Source organism: Schistocerca piceifrons, chromosome 4, assembly GCF_021461385.2.
Source record: "Schistocerca piceifrons isolate TAMUIC-IGC-003096 chromosome 4, iqSchPice1.1, whole genome shotgun sequence".
NCBI classification, from domain to species: Eukaryota; Metazoa; Arthropoda; class Insecta; order Orthoptera; family Acrididae; genus Schistocerca; species Schistocerca piceifrons.
In genome coordinates this window covers 470,793,682-470,812,212 of record NC_060141.1, presented here as the reverse complement: position 1 = coordinate 470,812,212, position 18,531 = coordinate 470,793,682, and the positions used below count along the sequence as shown (strand labels likewise).

Sequence of the window (18,531 nt, the reverse complement as noted above, 5' to 3'; positions counted from 1 at the left end):
AGATGAACAGCTGCCTGTGAGGACAATATTTTGACACAGACAACGAGCTGCAGTCCCGAGTAGAAAATTTTCGAAAAGCACTTGCGGCTGTCTTCTACAACGAGGGAATTGAAATGTTGGTACAACGCTACGACAAAATTGGTTCAAATGGCTCTGAGCACTATGGGACTTAACATCGGAGGTCATCAGTCCCCAAGAACTTAGAACTACTTAAACTAACTAACCTAAGAACATCACACTCATCCATGCCCGAGGCTGGATTCGAACCTGCGACCGTAGCGATCGCGCGGTTCCAGACTGAAGCGCCTAGAACCGCTCGGCCACCGCGGCCGGCACGCTACGGCAGGTGTCTGATTGGTGACTATGTAGAGAAGTAGCTGGAAGGTGTACCTAACCGTTGCAAATAAAACAGTTTTGATTTTCATTGTGATTTCCATTTCGCGACCTGTCGTTCCTTACTTTCCTAATAGCCCTCGTAATACGCCAAAACTAATAAAACTGTTTCCCAGCACAGAAGAAACCAGATTCATAAATGGCAAGATTCTTCAACACAGACACATTTTAAGCAAAGGTAATTTCATTTACAAAAATATTCGAGTATTAGAAATTCAACTGAAGTATAAGAATATGCGAATCATAAGACGCCGTACAAAATCGGTACGTGTCAAGGGAAGTGTTTATGACAATGACAACAGACAATAACAGAAATATGTTTCTCATGAGTGAAATACGTGGTTATGTTCTCTTGCTTCCAGCTGAGTAAGATACAGTTATACACATATTCGAAAATATTTCATTAATCTCACGGCTGGCTTTCTCGCCGTTAGGGGTGCTGGTGTGGTTCTATCAGACGGTAACAACTATCACATTAGCGAGTGTGGCGACTGTAAAGTGTAACAATATGATAGTTCTGCATGTAATCCTCAACTACGATCGTTCTCGCAGTATTTATGTCACTCTTCGTTATCTGATTCGTCGATTGGCAAGACACAGCAGAACGAGGAGCACCTCAGGAGATGTCCAGTGCATCTCTGGACTTCTATAAAAGCCGTATGATTCAGCAGCAGCTAAGACCCCAGCCGTGATAGCCTTTATTGTATGACAGCAGCAACGACTCGAACAGTGATGAATTCAACAGGTGGTACAAGGAGGGAAAATACCCCCTAGAAGATAAAAATTCCCCCTGAGAAATTCATATCTATTTGTGTATAACATTAAAAGTCAAAATAACTTATAAACTTAAATTATCGTCTCGGCTGGAGTAATATAACAAATAATAAGCTAGCATTGTTTTGACAAAATTCACCTGCTCCGACATGATGTTAACTCTGCATATGCTGATACGCGCAAAAAGACTCCATCTAAATAGAAAGGCTGCCGCCTGTTACACACTCAACACTACACAGCTTCCATTGTTGTAATGAATTTCAACTTCTTGTACGCAGCTATTTTAACAGTAACTTAGTCAACAGCTTACTATGGGAAAGTGACATGATAATGCCTCTGCGTGCGGTCTTCGTCAATTCTTCGTACAAAAAAAGCGTTAGTGCCGAAAAGAAATTTGTAAAAAACTAACTTTATTTGCTTTCTTTTCTAATAAAAGATAGCGTACTGCAGAAGACATAGATGAGTGTGTGTCTACTGAAAGAATTGCAAGTAAATGTGAATATGAACTGCATACTTATTCCTCCTCAGTTTTCGAACGAAAATTGTACTATTTCTGACTTATCCTCAGTTATAAACCTACAAAAAAAAGTGTTGAACGCTACATTTATTACCGGCAAAAAATGGGAATGTATGTACAATCGGCTGTACTTTGACCACGATCGGGGTGCAAATTGTGCTATACGCATTCAGAAACGGTGTCAAAAGTCTGCAAAAAACACGGTGTGTAGTAAGTACATTTCACTAAATTTAGAAAAGCTACTGGAAGCACCGAAAACCTGTAAAAGAACGCCATTTCAAAGATGCGTGCTAAAGCCTTTGGACTTTAAAATTGAAAATTACAGAGATTAAACGTCCAAAATGTTAATCGCGAAGTAATGTCTTTTTCAATTCGTGTGTGTATTTCCTTAGTATTGAACAACGCCCCCCCACACAACAAAATAGGAATCTCTAATTCGTAACATAGTATTAAAAAGCTATAGTAATCTGGAAAAATGGGTTAATTCCAGAGTGAAAGGTCCACATACACTGATGGGCAAAACATTATGAATACTGTCCATCACGAGGTCGTGTGCTGCCTGGTCGCGCAGAAGGCACTTGACACGGTAAGAAAAATATGTGAGTGGGGCAGAGATAAATGGGGAATCACTCTAGCGACGATAAGTTGCGCAAATGCGCAAACTAGCCGACTTAAGTGACTGACAAAAGCCAGATGTTGCGGTCCAGTGCCTGGGAGCGAGCATCTCGGAAACGGCGAAGCTGTTCGCGTGCTGCGGTGGTGTGCGTCTATGGAAAGAGGTTGAAGAACGTTGAAACCAGGAGTCGGCGACGAGAAGTAGGACGTCCAAACCTCATCATCCATACACCACCACAGAATATAGGGATCGGAGGCTTGCCCGCTCTCTGGAGCAGGACAGGCGGTGGTGTGTTGCAGAGCTGATGACAGAGTATTGTGCTGGCGCAAGCACAAGTGTTTTGGAACACACCGTTCAGTGAAGAGTGATGAACATAGTGTTCCGCAGCACAGGACACGTCCGTGTTCCTATGTTCACCCAATAATATAGTCAGTTATGATTACAGTATGCACAGGGTCATCAAGATGCACCGGGGATAAATGGAATCGTGTCGCCTGCTCGGAGGAGTCCCATTTATTTTTAAACCAGGTCGAAGTTCGAGCTCAGATGTGCTGTCATCCAGACGAATGACAGCTCGAAACATGCAGCGGGCCACGGACGCAGACCTTTGAAAGCAGTACTAAGTTATGGGGACATTCATCTGGGATTCCATGGGAGCTGCGGTAATAATCGAAGGCGCCATGATACCTGTGAACTAAGTGAACATTATTAGGGACCACCGTAACCCCATATCCTTGATATCTTGCTAAACAGCAATGAGATATTCCAACACGATAACTGTCCGGGTCACAAAGCCATAATGGTGCTGCTGTGGTTTCAAGAGCATGATAGTGAATTCACGTTGATGTTTTGGTCATCAAATTCAACTTATCTGAATCCGATGCAACCCAAATGGGACGCTATCGGGCGTCAGCTCCACGCCCTAGAACCAACCGCACGCAAATTACGGCAAGTGTGTGACCTGTGAGTAACATCTGCTGCTGCACACTTCTGCAAACCTGTCAAGTATGGAAACCTATCAAGTGCTTCTATAACCCATGGCACGTAGAATCAGTGCTGAATTTCGTTCCAGAAGTGAAGCAACCATCTTTAAAGTAGGTGGACATAACGTGTTGGTTCATCAGTGTATCTCAGCAAATACACTGGGGATGAGAAACCTACAGAAATTTTCATTGATAACGACAGATATACTGTAAAGAACACTCGACTTTTTAGTAAATGTAGGCCTACGTTATTCTATAAAATAATATTGTTTTATTGATTCTCATAATTTTATTCCTTAAGATAATTAATTTTGCTACAACTACCTAGTTCTCACACTATTTAATTAAGTATCAGAGATGAAGGGAAGTTTTACATAGTAGTAACATTGTTATTTATTTAGTATGTTATCAATAAAATCTGAAGCCTGTAAGCTTTTCCCCCTCCCTCCCCCGTGAACTTAATATCCCCTACCCACCAGCCCCTCCCTGGAGGAAATCAGCTGTATTCATCAATGGTCTCGAGAGCTTCGTTGATAACGTACCAAAATAGATCAGAGCATTTTGCAATGCATTGGGTGAAGCAGTACGGTACTGAGTGTTACCCAGAAGTAGATTTTGATTTGGCAGATTTTCAAAGAAGATGTTCACTTTCGACCTGCATCCCTTTGTTTTTGTGACTGCTCTGATTTTATTTCGCGGTAAAGTTACTCGGGTTATTTTCATAAGTGTTGTTGCTTCGAGCCCTGCTTCCCTTGAATCGAGCCCACACACATTAATGAGTATACAAAAAGCGAAAAACCTATTTGCGTATCTTAGATAATCGTTTCGCTGTCCGTTTGATGTACTTTCTATGTTTTCCAGAGAGCCAGCTCCTCATGCTGTGTTACGACATGTTTACCGCTGGTGCAGAAACGACAAGCAACTCTCTTCGATTTGCTTTCCTCATGATGTTACGGCATCCTGACGTCCAGGAACGAGTGCACAAAGAGATAAAAGAAGCAGTTGGTACTGACAGACTCCCAACTCTCGAAGACAAAGACAGGTACTTAGATCAACTTTATACTGATGAACTTATGGGAGAAAATTGTTAAAACTTGACAGCTAGATGATGTTTGTAATTTAGTGATACATCTAACCAACTAATCTTAATATTCACAAACAGTTTACGAAACACTAATATTAACACACATTCCAAGACAAAAGAAAGGAACAATGACCCACGAAGGAATTGCCCAAATGGGACATGAATCAGTAGATGTGATGTACATATATGAATCAACAAATGACAACAATTTCAGAAAAAATGGATCATAAATTGAGCAAGCCAATACCCCGTTGGTCCACCCCTACCCCTTATGTCCTGCTGATGAATATTATGACAAATTATGTCCAATTGGCGAGTAGGATCGCCAAACACATGAGATGGTTAGAAGGCCCTGCCAAAAAAGCTCCAACCGTTCTCAGTTGGAGAGATATCCGGAGACCTTGCTGGCCACTGTAGAGTTTGGCATGCACGAAGAGATGCAGTAGAAAATCTCGCCGTGTGCGGGCAGGCATTATTTTGCTGAAATATTAGCCAGGATGGCTTTCCATGAAGGGCAGCAAAATGGGTGTGTAATATAGTCGATGCACCGCCATGCTTTGAAGGGCAGCAGATGACAACCAAAGGGGTCCTCCTATGAGAAGAAATGGCACTCCTTGTCGGACATTGTTGGATGACAGTCAGGTTGGTATCTCATCGCTGTCTGGGCTGTCTCCAGACACTTCTTTGCTGGTCATCGGGGCTCATCTCGAAGCGGGACTCGTCACTGAAGACAATTCTAGTCCAGCCAATGAGACGGTCTGCAGACGTGTTGCCCGCCACATGGCCCTACAACTGAACTGGGAGTGTAGTCTGTGGTGCCATTTCATTTCATAGCAGGACTTCTTCAGTTATCATCCATGGCACCATTACTGCACAGTGGTATGTCCAAAATATTCTATACCCCATTTTTTTTCACTGGCTGCTATGTTTTCTTACCCACCCTCTGGTTGCTTATGATGAGTCGTTATATGCCACTTGGCCGCTGTGATTGGGTTCGGGGCCCAGAGTGGCTATTAAGACACCACCCCGTTTCCCGACCCCACTCACACCGTTGCCCGTGTCCCGCCACGTGGAGGCGGGCTCTATGTTCTTCCTGTATGTTAACAATTATTATTTCTTGTGGTGCAGCATTTTAAAACCATTACAAATAATATAGTGGAATAGGGAAGTGAAGTACAAATGAATTTGGTATTTAAGAATAATTAAAAAGAAGATTCATGGCAAATCATCCTGGGCTTACATTTCAGCAAAATAATGCCCGCTCGCAGTTTCTACTGCTTGTCTAGTGCTTGCCAAATCTTACCTTGGCCAGCGCGGTCGCCGGATCCCTCCCTAACTGAGAAAGTTTGAAGCATTATTGGCAGGGCCCTCCAACCAGCTCGGAATTTTGAGTATATAAAGCACCAATTGGATATAATTTGGCACAATATCCCTTAGGATGACATCCAGCAACTTTATCATTCACTGCCAAGCCGAATAACTGCTTACATGATGGCCAGAGGTGGTCCAGTGCGTTACTGACTTGCTCAATTTGCGAATTTTTTTGTCTTGAATAAATCAACCACTTTTTCTGACACTGTAATCATTTGTTTGCCTTACAAGTACGTCACAGCTACCGATCTCCGTCCCATTCGGATAATTCCTACGCAGTGCGTCGTTCTCTTTTTTTTTCGTTAGAATGTTTTGTTTTAACTATACAGATAACTAGCAAGCAACAGCTGTTTACAAAATTAATTTTTTAAAGGCGTCTCGCTGCTCGGTCTTCTATTTCCATGTCCACAATATCTTTGTTGCACAGTTATCTAAGAGATTTATTTCCATGCATAATTTCAATTTTCTGTTCTGTGTTACCAATAGGGTGATCTTCCATTTTTTCATTATAATCTGTTTTTCTTTACCTCTCTTCTTGCATATTTTACAATGCAGTGATTCCTCTATTGATCTTATTCTGCATAAGATATTACTAGAATTCTTATTTGGGTTGTCCATTCTTTCTTGATCGTTCATCTTAGCCACTTGGGGAGCAAGTGGTCTTTCGATTTGCTTACTGTCTTTCATTCAGTTCGTGCGGAACCCATTTACCCATTTTCTGCACCTTTGCCGTAGCAGTCAACCGAAGAGAAACTGCTTTCTGCGTCACATTCAGTTGTTCCGCGAGGTCCTGTTGAGTTTGAGTATAATCTTCACCCAATAAGGCCTGCAATTTGTTGTCTTCGAATCTTTTCTGTGGTTTCCCGCACTCGTCGTTTTTGACGTCAAAATCACCACTTTTGAATTTTTTGAACCTCTCGAAACACTGTGTTTTCCCAAGAGCATGTTCGCCGAAAGGTTCGACAAGAATTCGATGCGATTCTGCAGCTGTTTTCTTCGAATGATAACTAAAAACCAATGCTGTTAGCAAATCGTAGTTCGTAGGCACTGTGTGTTGATATTCGTCGTCAGCCGTTAGAGGAAGCAGATGGCGCAGCAGACACGGTCTCACGGGGCCCTACTGTGACGACTACCACCACCTGTAGGGAAATTCCGGTTTCATACTTCTACACTTGGTAAATGTGCATCTGAACTGACGGTTGTGTACTCGTAGCCCATTGAGGCGTATCAGTTACATGAATGTGTGGTGTCCTTTCTTTCGGACATGCCCCTTATAAAATATTTTTGCGACATATCCCAGAATATTTCTCAGGTGTGGGGGATCTATACGAATTATGACTTTCGAACTTTATTCAATGAGGGGCAGCAAATATCGTCACAGGCTTGAATGGTCCGTGACAGAGTTTCACTGACAAGGGAACCTCCCCATGGCACCCCCCTCAGATTTACTTATAAGTTGGCACAGTGGATAGGCCTTGAAAAACTAAACACAGATCAATCGAGAAAACAGGAAGAAGTTCTGTGGAACTACGAAAAAAATAAGCAAAATATACAAATAGAGTAATCCATGCGCAAGATAGGCTACATCAATGATAATGTCTCAGGAGCACAGTGGTTCCGTGGTTAGCGTGAGCAGCTGCGGAACGAGAGGTCCTTAGCTCAAGTCTTCCCTCGAGTGAAAAGTTTATTTTCGCAAAGTTATGATCTGTCCGTTCGTTCATTGACGCCTTGACGCCTCTGTTCAGTGTAATAGGTTTAGTGTCTGTGTTTTGCGACCGCACCGCAAAACCGTGCGATTAGTAGACGAAAGGACGTGCCTCTCCAATGGGAACCGAAAACATTTGATCGCAAGGTCATAGGTCAACCGATTCTTCCACAGGAAAACACGTCTGATATATTCTATACGACACTGGTGACGGCATGTGTGTCACATGACAGGAATATGTTTTCGAACCACCTAACTTGTACACTTGGCGAATGGGTAAAAAGATTCTTCTACCTTGCCCGATTTAGGTTTTCTTGTAGATGTGATAATCACTCCCAAAAAAGTGATGAAAACATAAGAGTTTGTCACATAAACTGCAACAAATGCATGCAACAGTTTCACAGTCGCACAGTTTTGCCTGTGCTCTGTCAAAACATATGTTTTTAACGTTTTCAAATTTCTCCGTGTGTAGACCTTCAAATCCTACATATCTCCAAGCAAATCTGAACGTGTCCTGGAATTTTTGAGAGCGAAGTTGATTATGTGTGAGTGCCTGAAATTTGATAATTGACACACAATCACGTACACAATACTCCTCTGTGTACCTGTGCAGCTTCGCAAAATAATTGTCTGAAAATAAAAAGTTAAACTTTTCACTAGGGAGAAGACATGAACCAAGGTTCTCGCGTTCCGGAGCTACTCACGCTAACTACGGGACCACGCCGCTTCTGATCTCGCAGCATCCTTGCTGTTACCTATCTTACACACCGACTACTCAGTTCGTATATTTTGCTTATTTTTTTCATAGTTCCACGCAACTTCTGTAATAAGTTATACAATGCCAATAGCCTTCGCCTCGCACGACATTTATGTTCTTGATCCTAAAATTACTGAGCCTGTCTATTTCTGAGAGCGGGAAGTGCACCACGGGATGAACACACGGGCGAACTGCTGTGAGCTTGTGATGATCAGTTGGTCGAGAAATTACAGCTCATGAGACAACTGTGAACCTTGCAGGCATTTCTATTGCTTACATTCCAGGTTTTTATCGTGCATTTAAGGCCAGATACCAGGCCTCTTCTGAAGTGCGCATTTCCGGTCGATCTGGTACTGGCCGAAGACGATCATTGCCAAACTGCTGACCTGAGTCTCTGAGGCGCTTCCAGTGCTGCTGAGATGTCGTCTGTCTCCAGAAATGTTCGAATGTTGTATTCTGCAAAATAATGTCCATATGGCATCGTTTAGGCGTTATGTTGTAGATGTTACCAAGAGACTACACACTGTTCACAACGCAAGCGCAAACGTACGCCTAGTGGAAGTAAGGAGTAGGCCTACTGCTTTGCTATAGATGTAGCTTAAGTTTGCTTTGTGCGGAAATCTTGACGGTCATTTACTGCAGCTCCTGTTTCTTTCATCTCATTTCATGCTTAGCTTCCAAATATTATTCAAGGTTATTCTCTACAGCGGTCTGAAATTAGTAGGGGATTAAGACGTGTAAAGACAGTTCAGACAGCTATTGTCGAAGAAAAACCTCTCGCCATATCGTGATCTGTGAAAGAAGTGTTACTGCTGAAGTTCATGCTAGCAGATACACATAAGAAATATTGCTAGTTACGTTCGGCATTCCACGCTTCCAGAATCCGTTAATATACGTGGCAACAGAAAGAGAGACTTGAAATACATTGAAGTGCCAAAGAAACTGGCATAGTCCTGCTCATTCAAATTAAAATTAGAATACGGCGCTGCAGTCGGCAACGCCTACATAGGACAACAAATGGCTGGCGCAGTTGTTAGATCGGTTACTGCTGCTACAAAACCAGTATATAAAGATTTAAATTAGTATGAACGTGGTATTATACTCGGTGCATGAGTGATGGGACACAGCATCTCCGAGGTAGCGATCAGTTGGGGATTTCACGAGTGTACCGTGATTGTCAGGAATGTGGTAAAGCATCAAATCTCCGACATCGTTGCAGCAGGAAAAACATCGTGCAAGAACGGGGCAAACGACGAATAAAGAGAATCGTTCAGATTGCTGCAGATTTCAAGGCTGCGCCATGAACAAGCGTCAGCATGAGAACCATTCAACGAAACATCATCGATATGGGCTTTCGGAGCCCTTGATGGCTGGACGACACAAAGCTTTACGCCTCAAAAATGGTTCAAATGACTCTGAGCACTATGCGACTTAACTTCTGAGGTCATCAGTCGCCTACAACGTAGAACTAATTAAACATAACTAACCTAAGGACATCACACACATCCATGCCCGAGGCAGGATTCGAACCTGTGACCGTAGCGGTCGCTCGGCTCCAGACTGTAGCGCCTAGAACCTCACGGCCACTCCGGCCGTCTTCACGCCTCACCTGCGCCCGTCAACACCGACATTGGACTGTTGATGACTGGAAACATGTCCCCTGGTCGTACGAGTCTCGTTTCAAATTGTATCGAGCGGATGGACGTGTACGTGTATGGAGACAGCCTCATGAACCTACAGGCCCTGCATGTCATCAGAGTCTGTTCAAGCTGGTCGAGGCTCTGTAATTTTGTGGGGGTGTGTGCACTTCGTGTGATACGGTACGCCTGATATGTCTAGTTACGATTCTGACAGGTGACACATGCGTAAGCATGCTGTCTGATCACCTGCATCCGTTCACGTCCGTTGTGCATTCCGACGGACTTGCGAAATTCCAGCAGGACAATGCGACATCCCACACATCCAGAATTGGGACAGGGTGGCTGCAGGAACACTCTCCTGACCACTAGACTCCACATTATTGAGCATATCTGGGTTGCCTTGCAACGTGCTTTTCGGAAGAGATTTCCACCCCCTCGTACAGGTTATGAACAGCCCTGCAGGACTCACGATGTCAATTCCCTCCAGCATTAATTCAGGCAATAGTCGAGTCCATGCCACGTCGTGTTGTGGCACTTCTGTGTGCTCGCAAGCGCCCTACACGATATTAGGCAGGGATGCCAGTTTTTTTGACTCTTCAGTATATATCATTATGCATTATAAAAAGATTGATGTACACGAAAAATGCGAGGTGCGTTCAATAAATAACGTAACGATTTTCTGTTCTCCACCGATTTCGGTTGAACGTAGCCTTCAAAATAGCATCTGTAACAGAAGTGTGTTCTAAGCAGGGAGCTGTCATTGGGCTTCTGTTGGCGGGAAACCAGAGTACGCAGATTGTGTGTATTGAACCGGGGACTTAGAAACAACGCCGTAGCCCTCAGTGGTTCACAACCGCACAACAGGCTACAGCAGTCCACTCACCCCGCCGCCGCCCCACACCGAACCCAGAGTTACTGTGCGGTTATCGGCTTCCAGTGCCCCCCCCCCCCCCCCCCCCCCGCGAGAACGTCTCGCACCAGACGAGTGTAACCCCAAATGTTTGCCTGGTAGAGTAACTATGGTGTACGCGTACGTGGAGACATTGTTGGCGCAGTAATTGCTGACATAGTGTAACTGAGTAACTGAGGCGGAATAAGGGAGACTAGCCGCATTCGTCGAGGCAGATGGAAAACCACCTTAAAAACCATCCACAGACTGGCGGGCACACCGGACCTCGACACTAATCCGCTGGACGGATTCCTGCCGGGGACTGGCACGCCGTCCTGCTCCGGAAGCAGCGTGTTAGACCGCGCGGCTAACCGGGCGGTCAGAGTACGCAGATAGTCATAGGTGCCTGCAGAGTGTCTGGGGAGACCTGGCAGTGAACAAAAGAATTGTGAATCGTTGGACGAGGCGTCTGCAATCATAGCAATAAGATCGTGCAGAGCTCTCCCATCTCCAGCGTGACGGTCAGCCGCACGCAGCCGTGACTCCTATAATTTTGGAACGTGCGGACCCTCTCATTCGAGGTGGTAGAAGGATCACAATGAAATGATGAAGCGATTTCAGCGTGTTCGTCGCCACAAAAATGCAGATGAACTTCTCCTTCTCCGTAACACTGCAAGACCTGCGCACCTGACCGAGCGAGGTGGCGCAGTGGTTAGACACTGGACTCGCATTCGGGAGGACGACGGTTCAATCCCGCGTCCGGCCATCCTGATTTAGGTTTTCCGTGATTTCCCTAAATCACTCCAGGCAAATGCCGGGTTGGTTCCTCTGAAAAGGCACGGCCGACTTCCTTCCCCATCCTTCCCTAATCCGATGAGACCGATGACCACGCTGTCTGGTCTCCTTCCCCAAAACAACCAACCAACCAACCTGCGCACCTGAGAGGAGCTCATAAAAGTTCATTGTACTGTTCTTTCTCATCCACCCTATAGCCCCCATCTCGCACCTCTCGACTTTAATATTTTTGGCCCACTTCGCGCGAAGCATTATATGAGGATGACGGTGGGCGGGGGGAGGGGGGATTAATGCAACAAGAGGGTTGTTCCGACGTCGATCAGTAGAAAGGCATCATGCGGACGTGCAGGGCTTCTCACTAACATGGAATAAGGCCATCGCACCTAAAGGTGATTATGTTCAAAAGCGGGATTTTGTAGCCAAGAGAGAGGAGAATAATATGGTGTATTTGAATCCTGAATAAAACCAACTTCCTTTCAGAAAAAAAAAAAAAAATGTATTACGCTACTTGCTGAGCGCCCCTCTTAACTCTTAACCTACGAATAGCTTCAGAACAAAAAATCAAGGAAAAATGAAGGTACCCCAAAGACGTTTGTGGACAACGAGTTGAGAGAGAATTAAGGTGCACATTACAGTAAAGGGCAGGCCTGCAGCCTATCGTGTTTAGGATAGAGCTGCTATATGTGGAAATGTAGATCATCGTGTACGCCTATTTTTTCATAGAACCAGCCTCCTACGCGGAGGTGGCTATATGTGATTGTTGGTATTTTAAATTCCTGATGACTAGACATTCAACCAATGTCCTCGATTAAATCTCAAACATCTCTGCATTTCTTGGGCATACGACACTGTCGTTGGCGTTGTCTGTGAAACGGAGGCCTTGAGAAAGTACTAATCGAGAGGGTAGACTGTATACCAGCGCCTGATTTCACATTCTCCCTCTCCATTCAAATTGACAGCGACACAAATAATATACTGTACAATCACTCATGACAGCCATTTATGCGACACGTATAGGCAATCGACAATGATGACGGGTTATGGAAAAAAAGGAAAATCACTCCCACTGGAATCTTGCCCCTGGCAGCACCGCTGCGTTCCCCCAGTGTTCTCAACACACATTATCTGAATGTGGAACTCACAATGGTTTGACATCATTGTAGTGACTACTGGTTCGTTAATAATTGCAGAAGCAAAACCGATAAAACACCCCCCTTGACAGAAGAATGGTTCTTATATCATTCCAGACCCAACGTAGTTGATAAAGGGAAAGATAGATGTGGTAAAGAGTTGTATCTCTTTAAAAGACAAGGTGTTTTTGCAGGAATAGTAGACATTTCTGGAGGGTCTTGAACGGATAGTTTGGAGATGAAAAGTTGGCTTAAACATGCGTGCATTTTTCAGCACGTTTACGGAGACACAGACACTTAAAGACGAGGAATAGTGTTATATTCGATTAGACACACTGTACTTTCCGCAGGACTATAAGGATCCTAGACGAAGTGAAACATATCATAAAAACAAATCAATGTAATACATATTTAGAAAATTTTTGATATGTCATTGTTGCTTCCGAAGATCATAAGTGAAATGGTCCTGAAAGAATTGACATAAAAATATTTAAGGATATTTTTGTTTAAAAATAAGTATAAAACTCAATGATAATAGGCCAATGGTTACTTACGATTCTTGGAAAACTTCCTAATTTTAAAATTTTCATGTCATCGTCTCCTGAAGCGCTTGTCGTTCCTCTTATGGAATCATGTGACTAATCACCAAATGAAATTAATACTTATTACGCTACTACGCAGCTACCCATTCAGAAGATTTATTCCTAGGGATTTGAAGGCTGTAATTGACATCAGTGACTGATTGACAATAGTTGAATTAAATAGTGTCACGCCCTTTCGTCTGATTACAGGCATCACGCAACAATCACTTTTGTTTAGGGTCAGCTGCCAGTCTTTGCACCGGTCAGTGATCATCTGGGCGTGTATCTGCAATTCGTAACAATTTTCTGACATCGTCTTCTTGTTAATAACCGTATTCTCTTTGAATTGCCTAATAAAACTACAGACATTATCCGGAAAAAAATGGTTCAAATGGCTCTGAGCACTATGGGACTCAACTGCTGTGGTCATTAGTCCCCTAGAACTTAGAACTACTTAAACCTAACTAACCTCAGGACATCACAAACATCCATGCCCGAGGCAGGATTCGAACCTGCGACCGTAGCAGTCGCACCGTTCCGGACTGCGCGCCTAGAACCGCGAGACCACCGCGGCCGGCTGTTATCCGGAAAGCCATTTACACAGTACACTGGGTGAGCCAGAACGCCACCGATAAAATTTCGGAGGTTGTTGATGGGATATTTTTTGAGTGTTTTGGAATAAGGGACACCTGGTCTCCAGTGGTTCTTTACAGAGTAGTGATATAGTTACGACTTATTCAGTTTGTCACCCAGGTTACCTATCTTTATGGGAAAAACCTTAATAATAGTAAAAAGGTAGATAATACGACAACACAAAACGCAGATAATGCAAAAATCTCCAAACAGATGAAATGTTGTGTAATGGGGTTGCCACGTCTCAGTATAGCGTCTTTGTGCCGGCCTTTCGCTGCAGTCAGTGAACCCATATACGAGATGCAGAATTTCCATCAGTGAACTTATCAGTACTGCACCGTATCACTGGTAATAAACAATTAACTCAACCGAAAAAAAAGGAAAGAGATGTAGAACCGAGCAGTACTGAATTCAGTCTTGAGGTCGAAGAGTAAAGTGGACTTTACTATTGTCGCAACAAGTGCCATGAGTGAATGGAACAAGGGTTTTAAAACAAGACACACAGTGCATACCAGCGTAATTTGCAATGTTATGCACCGATTTTCAGTGGAATGAAGATACAAAGATAAATGAGGGCAAGAAATCAAACGAAATGCATTTCTCTGTAACGGACCGCCGGAGACTACATGTCCCTTATACAAAAATATCCAGTAATTATCCCTGAACAACTCCCGATAATTTGTCGGTGGGGTTGTGGTTCACAAATACTAGCGACCCTATCATAAGTTGTTCAGGTCGGCCATACTCTATTTCACTTCTGCCCATGTCTATCCATTAATAACGACGTACTGAATTCTCTTTGCTGGCAAATGCTTACTGTAATCATACACTTGTTCCACACTTGAAAAGCACGTATTTCAATTACCAGGTGGTGGTGCGGATTTATGAAAGGCTTTCTGGTATGAAAAAGACATAACACAAGGTGCCTCTCGCCGATAAACTATGCTAATCAACTTCTCTATGATCGATGTTTGTGAATCGCTCGTTGATAGCTGCAGATTACTTGTTCGGCCTTGTTTTTTTTTATGATAGTGTTCTGATAGTTCTCGACCGGTCCCAAGTGAGGTACTATTTAAAGCCCGGAATATTTCACCCAATAGGATGCAGTTATCATTAAACCATGCAGTAGTGATATATGTTCCTGTGAAATACATCGTCTGTAGCTTTCCCTTGCTGTAAGCCGTTTGCAGCACCATCATAGCAAGGCCACGTTGGCTAATGTTACAAGGCCGAATCAGTCGATCATCCAGGCTGTTGGCCCTCTACAGGAATCAAACGTTAGTGTGCCCTCCCTTGAGATACCCCTCTAATGTGATTGGACTTTGGTCACTACTATCATGAATTCTGCAGGGCTGTCCATAAATGCGTAAGAGTACGGGGTGGAGATCTCTTCTGAAAAGCACATTGCAAGGCATTCCAGATACGCTCAATAAGATTCATGTCTGAGGAGTTTGGTGGCCAGTGGAAGTGTTTAAACTCAGAAGAGTGTTCCTCGAGACCTTCTGTAGCAATTGTGGGTGTCGCATTGTCCTGCTGGAACTGGAAAAGTCAGTCGGAATACACAATGATCATGAATGGATGCAGGTGATTAGACAGCAGGCTTACGTACGTGTCACATGCCAGAATCGTATCTAGACGTATCCGGGGTCCCATATCACTCCAACTGCATACGCCCCACAAAATTACAGAGCCTCCACTAGCTTGAACAGCCCGTTGCTAACACGCAGGGTCCATGGATTCCTGAGGTTGAACCATATCCGTACACATCCATCCGCTCAGCACAATCTGAAACGAGACTCATCCTACCAGACAACATGTTTCCAGTCATCAACAGTCCAAGTTGGTGTTGACAGGTCCAGGCGACGCGTAAAACTTTGCATCGTGCAGTTATCAACGGTACACGAGTGGGTGTTCGGCTCCGAAAGCCCGTATTGATGTTGTTTCGTTGACTGGTTCGCACGCTGACACTGGCTGATGGCCCAGCATTGAAATCTGCAGGAATTTGAGGGGGGTGGGGGGTTGCACTTTTGTCACGTTGAACGATACTCTTCAGTCGTTGTTGGTCCCGTTGTTGCAGGATCTTTTCCCGGCCGCAGTGATGTCGAGGCGCTGATGTTTTACCGGATTCCTGATATTCATGGTACAGTCGTGAATTGGTTATACGGTAAAAATCCCCTCTTCATCGCTACCTCGGAGATGCTGTGTCTCATCGCTCGTGCGCCGGCTGTAACACCACGTTCAAACTCACTTAAATGTTAATAACCTACCATTGTAGCAGCAGTAACCTGTCTAACAACTGTTGTCTTATATAGGCGTTGCCGACCGCAGCGCCGGATTCTGACTATTTACATACAGTGGCTAGGCAAAACAGTGTGAACACCTGTTCTTAGTTGGCAATGGTTTATTAAAAAGGGGTTGGACTTCCATTTGCCTTAATGCAGCTGCCATTCTCCTTGTAATATTCGCATATAAGGATTTATAGTCTCAAATGGAATGTTTTGCCACTCTTTGATCGGAACCTCTTCTAACGCCTGTAGTGACGAGGCAGGCGGAAGTCTGCTCCAGAGTCTGCGCTCCAATACCGCCAACAAGGGTTCGATAATGTTCAAGTTTGGGGACTGTGGTGCCAGGGAAGACGCTGCAGTTCAGTTTGTGTGCTCCTCATACCACGATTGCACTGTCCTGGCTATGTGAATGCATGCATTATCGTCCTGAAATATGGCATCGTTGTTGGGGAATAACATTTGAATCAGGGGGAGCACCTGATCACCTAAAATGTTCACATAATCGTTGGCCGGCCGTTGTGGCCGAGTGGTTCTAGGTGCTTCAGTCTCGAACGGCGCTGCTGCTCCGGTCGCAGGTTCGAATTCAGATTTAATTAGTTCTAAGTCTAGGGGACTGATAACCTCAGGTGTTAAGTCCTATAGCGCTTAGAGCCAGTTGATTTTTTGTGATTTATAAACAAGTGAGACCTCAACCATTGTCATATTTGCTTATATAATTCGCGTAAAAATGATGTCTATGAATCCATATCAATGAAATAATGACAAAAACATTTACTATTTGTAGATTGGTTTACACCAGAGCTGCACTAGCGGAATCAATGAGAATGTGTCATGTCTTACCAACACGTGGATATCGACGGGTACTCGACGACACCACGCTACATGGCTGTAGACTTCCAGAGGTTAGTACACATATTGTGTCATATTCATTAAAACCTAAGTCAGACACCAGTGAAAAACTAACTGTTGAGAATTTTTCCCAGAGTGTCCAGTCTTTCCAAACAAAACTCTGAGATTTCAGTATTGACTATCTACCCTTGAAATGATTCACCACGAAATGTTGTGACGTCTGATCCTGTCTACGTGTATAGTGTGGCAACCCGGACAAAGTAGCATGGAGACAATTGTGGGGTTACAGAGACCGTCAAGTTCGTTTGTTTGTACAGACCACCGTCGATTATGCGTACTTTTATATCTAATACAGTTAACAAAATTGTTCTCCCTTATCAGTCTGTTTTACCGTCTGCAACTAACTGAATTCCAATAGATTTACTTTCTACATTCCCAAGGAACACTGACGTTCTATTACAGCTTAAACATATGAAGTCATGGAGAAAACATTTTGTCATTATAGTCAAATTCCTATATTCCTTCTCTAAGATGCACAAATTTTGGACATACGTGTTATTTGTCACACCCTACAGAGCAGAGGCCCTAACAAACATTATTGCAAATTATGTAATGTTTAATTGGAAACCGTTAATAAAAGAAAATGCCATCGCAGAAGCCAAAATTTTTTCCACCGTTGACAAGAAGTGCAAGCCTTCCTAAACCATAACTGGCGCAAAACACAAACCAAAGAAAATGTTAGTGTAACATTACTAGCAAATAAAGGAACGAAGAGCGTTTCTGTAGAAGGATGTGTAAAAACGATAGTGTAGAGCCGACAGAAAGTAAAGTATTTCTTATGGTAATCAAAGTAACGCATAACCGCAGACACTGTCGTAAAATATGACCTCATTTGAATTTTAAAACCAAGTTGTCTGTCCATCATAGGCTGTTGGAACATGTTGAACTCTTACTTCAATATTTATTTTGGTACTAGCCAAATCCTGCCCCTTGCGATTTCGAATACGGATGTGATATCCAACGTGGACGTTGATTGATGTTATTATACAGCTTATGTTAGCCAAAATTTTGTGAAGTCCATAAAACACAATGTTACTATAGATTCGAGTGTGAGGATATTAATTAACTGATTTGGCTTACTTGACTTTTCGGGTATTTATCCGTTCCATGCCAAATAAAATCGTGTCCTCCAGTTCCTAGGTGTTTTGTCCGGGAATTATACAAATCACATGATATTTCCGTCATCTGTAAGTGATCCTCTTATAACACTGTGTTGCTGAAATGATGTGTTACTGTGTTTCAAAGATTTCGTCCAGCGGAACACACACAACCTACTCAGGCACTTTTACGTTTGCACAGAAATCTTGAAAGGAACAAGCAGCCAATATGATCATACTCAAACAATTTACGGTTTTCTTACCGGGTATCCCTCTCTCGCATTTTCTCTGGTGTAGCGATGGATATTTGCAATTTCTTTTTGGCGATGTGTAGCTGGAGTCATTCCTAACAAAAACTGCTCATCATATGTT

General features: G+C 43.6%; 1 protein-coding gene across 1 annotated transcript in view; it reads left to right on the top strand.

Moving 5' to 3' along the window:
* The window catches only part of LOC124795920 (methyl farnesoate epoxidase-like), a 188,375-nt gene that overhangs the window by 141,753 nt on the left and 28,091 nt on the right, over positions 1-18,531 (top strand). The window contains exons 6-7 of the mRNA XM_047260001.1: positions 4,145-4,325; positions 16,938-17,055. Coding sequence (XP_047115957.1) covers positions 4,145-4,325; positions 16,938-17,055 — 299 coding nt within the window. The remainder of the gene's footprint in view (positions 1-4,144; positions 4,326-16,937; positions 17,056-18,531) is intronic.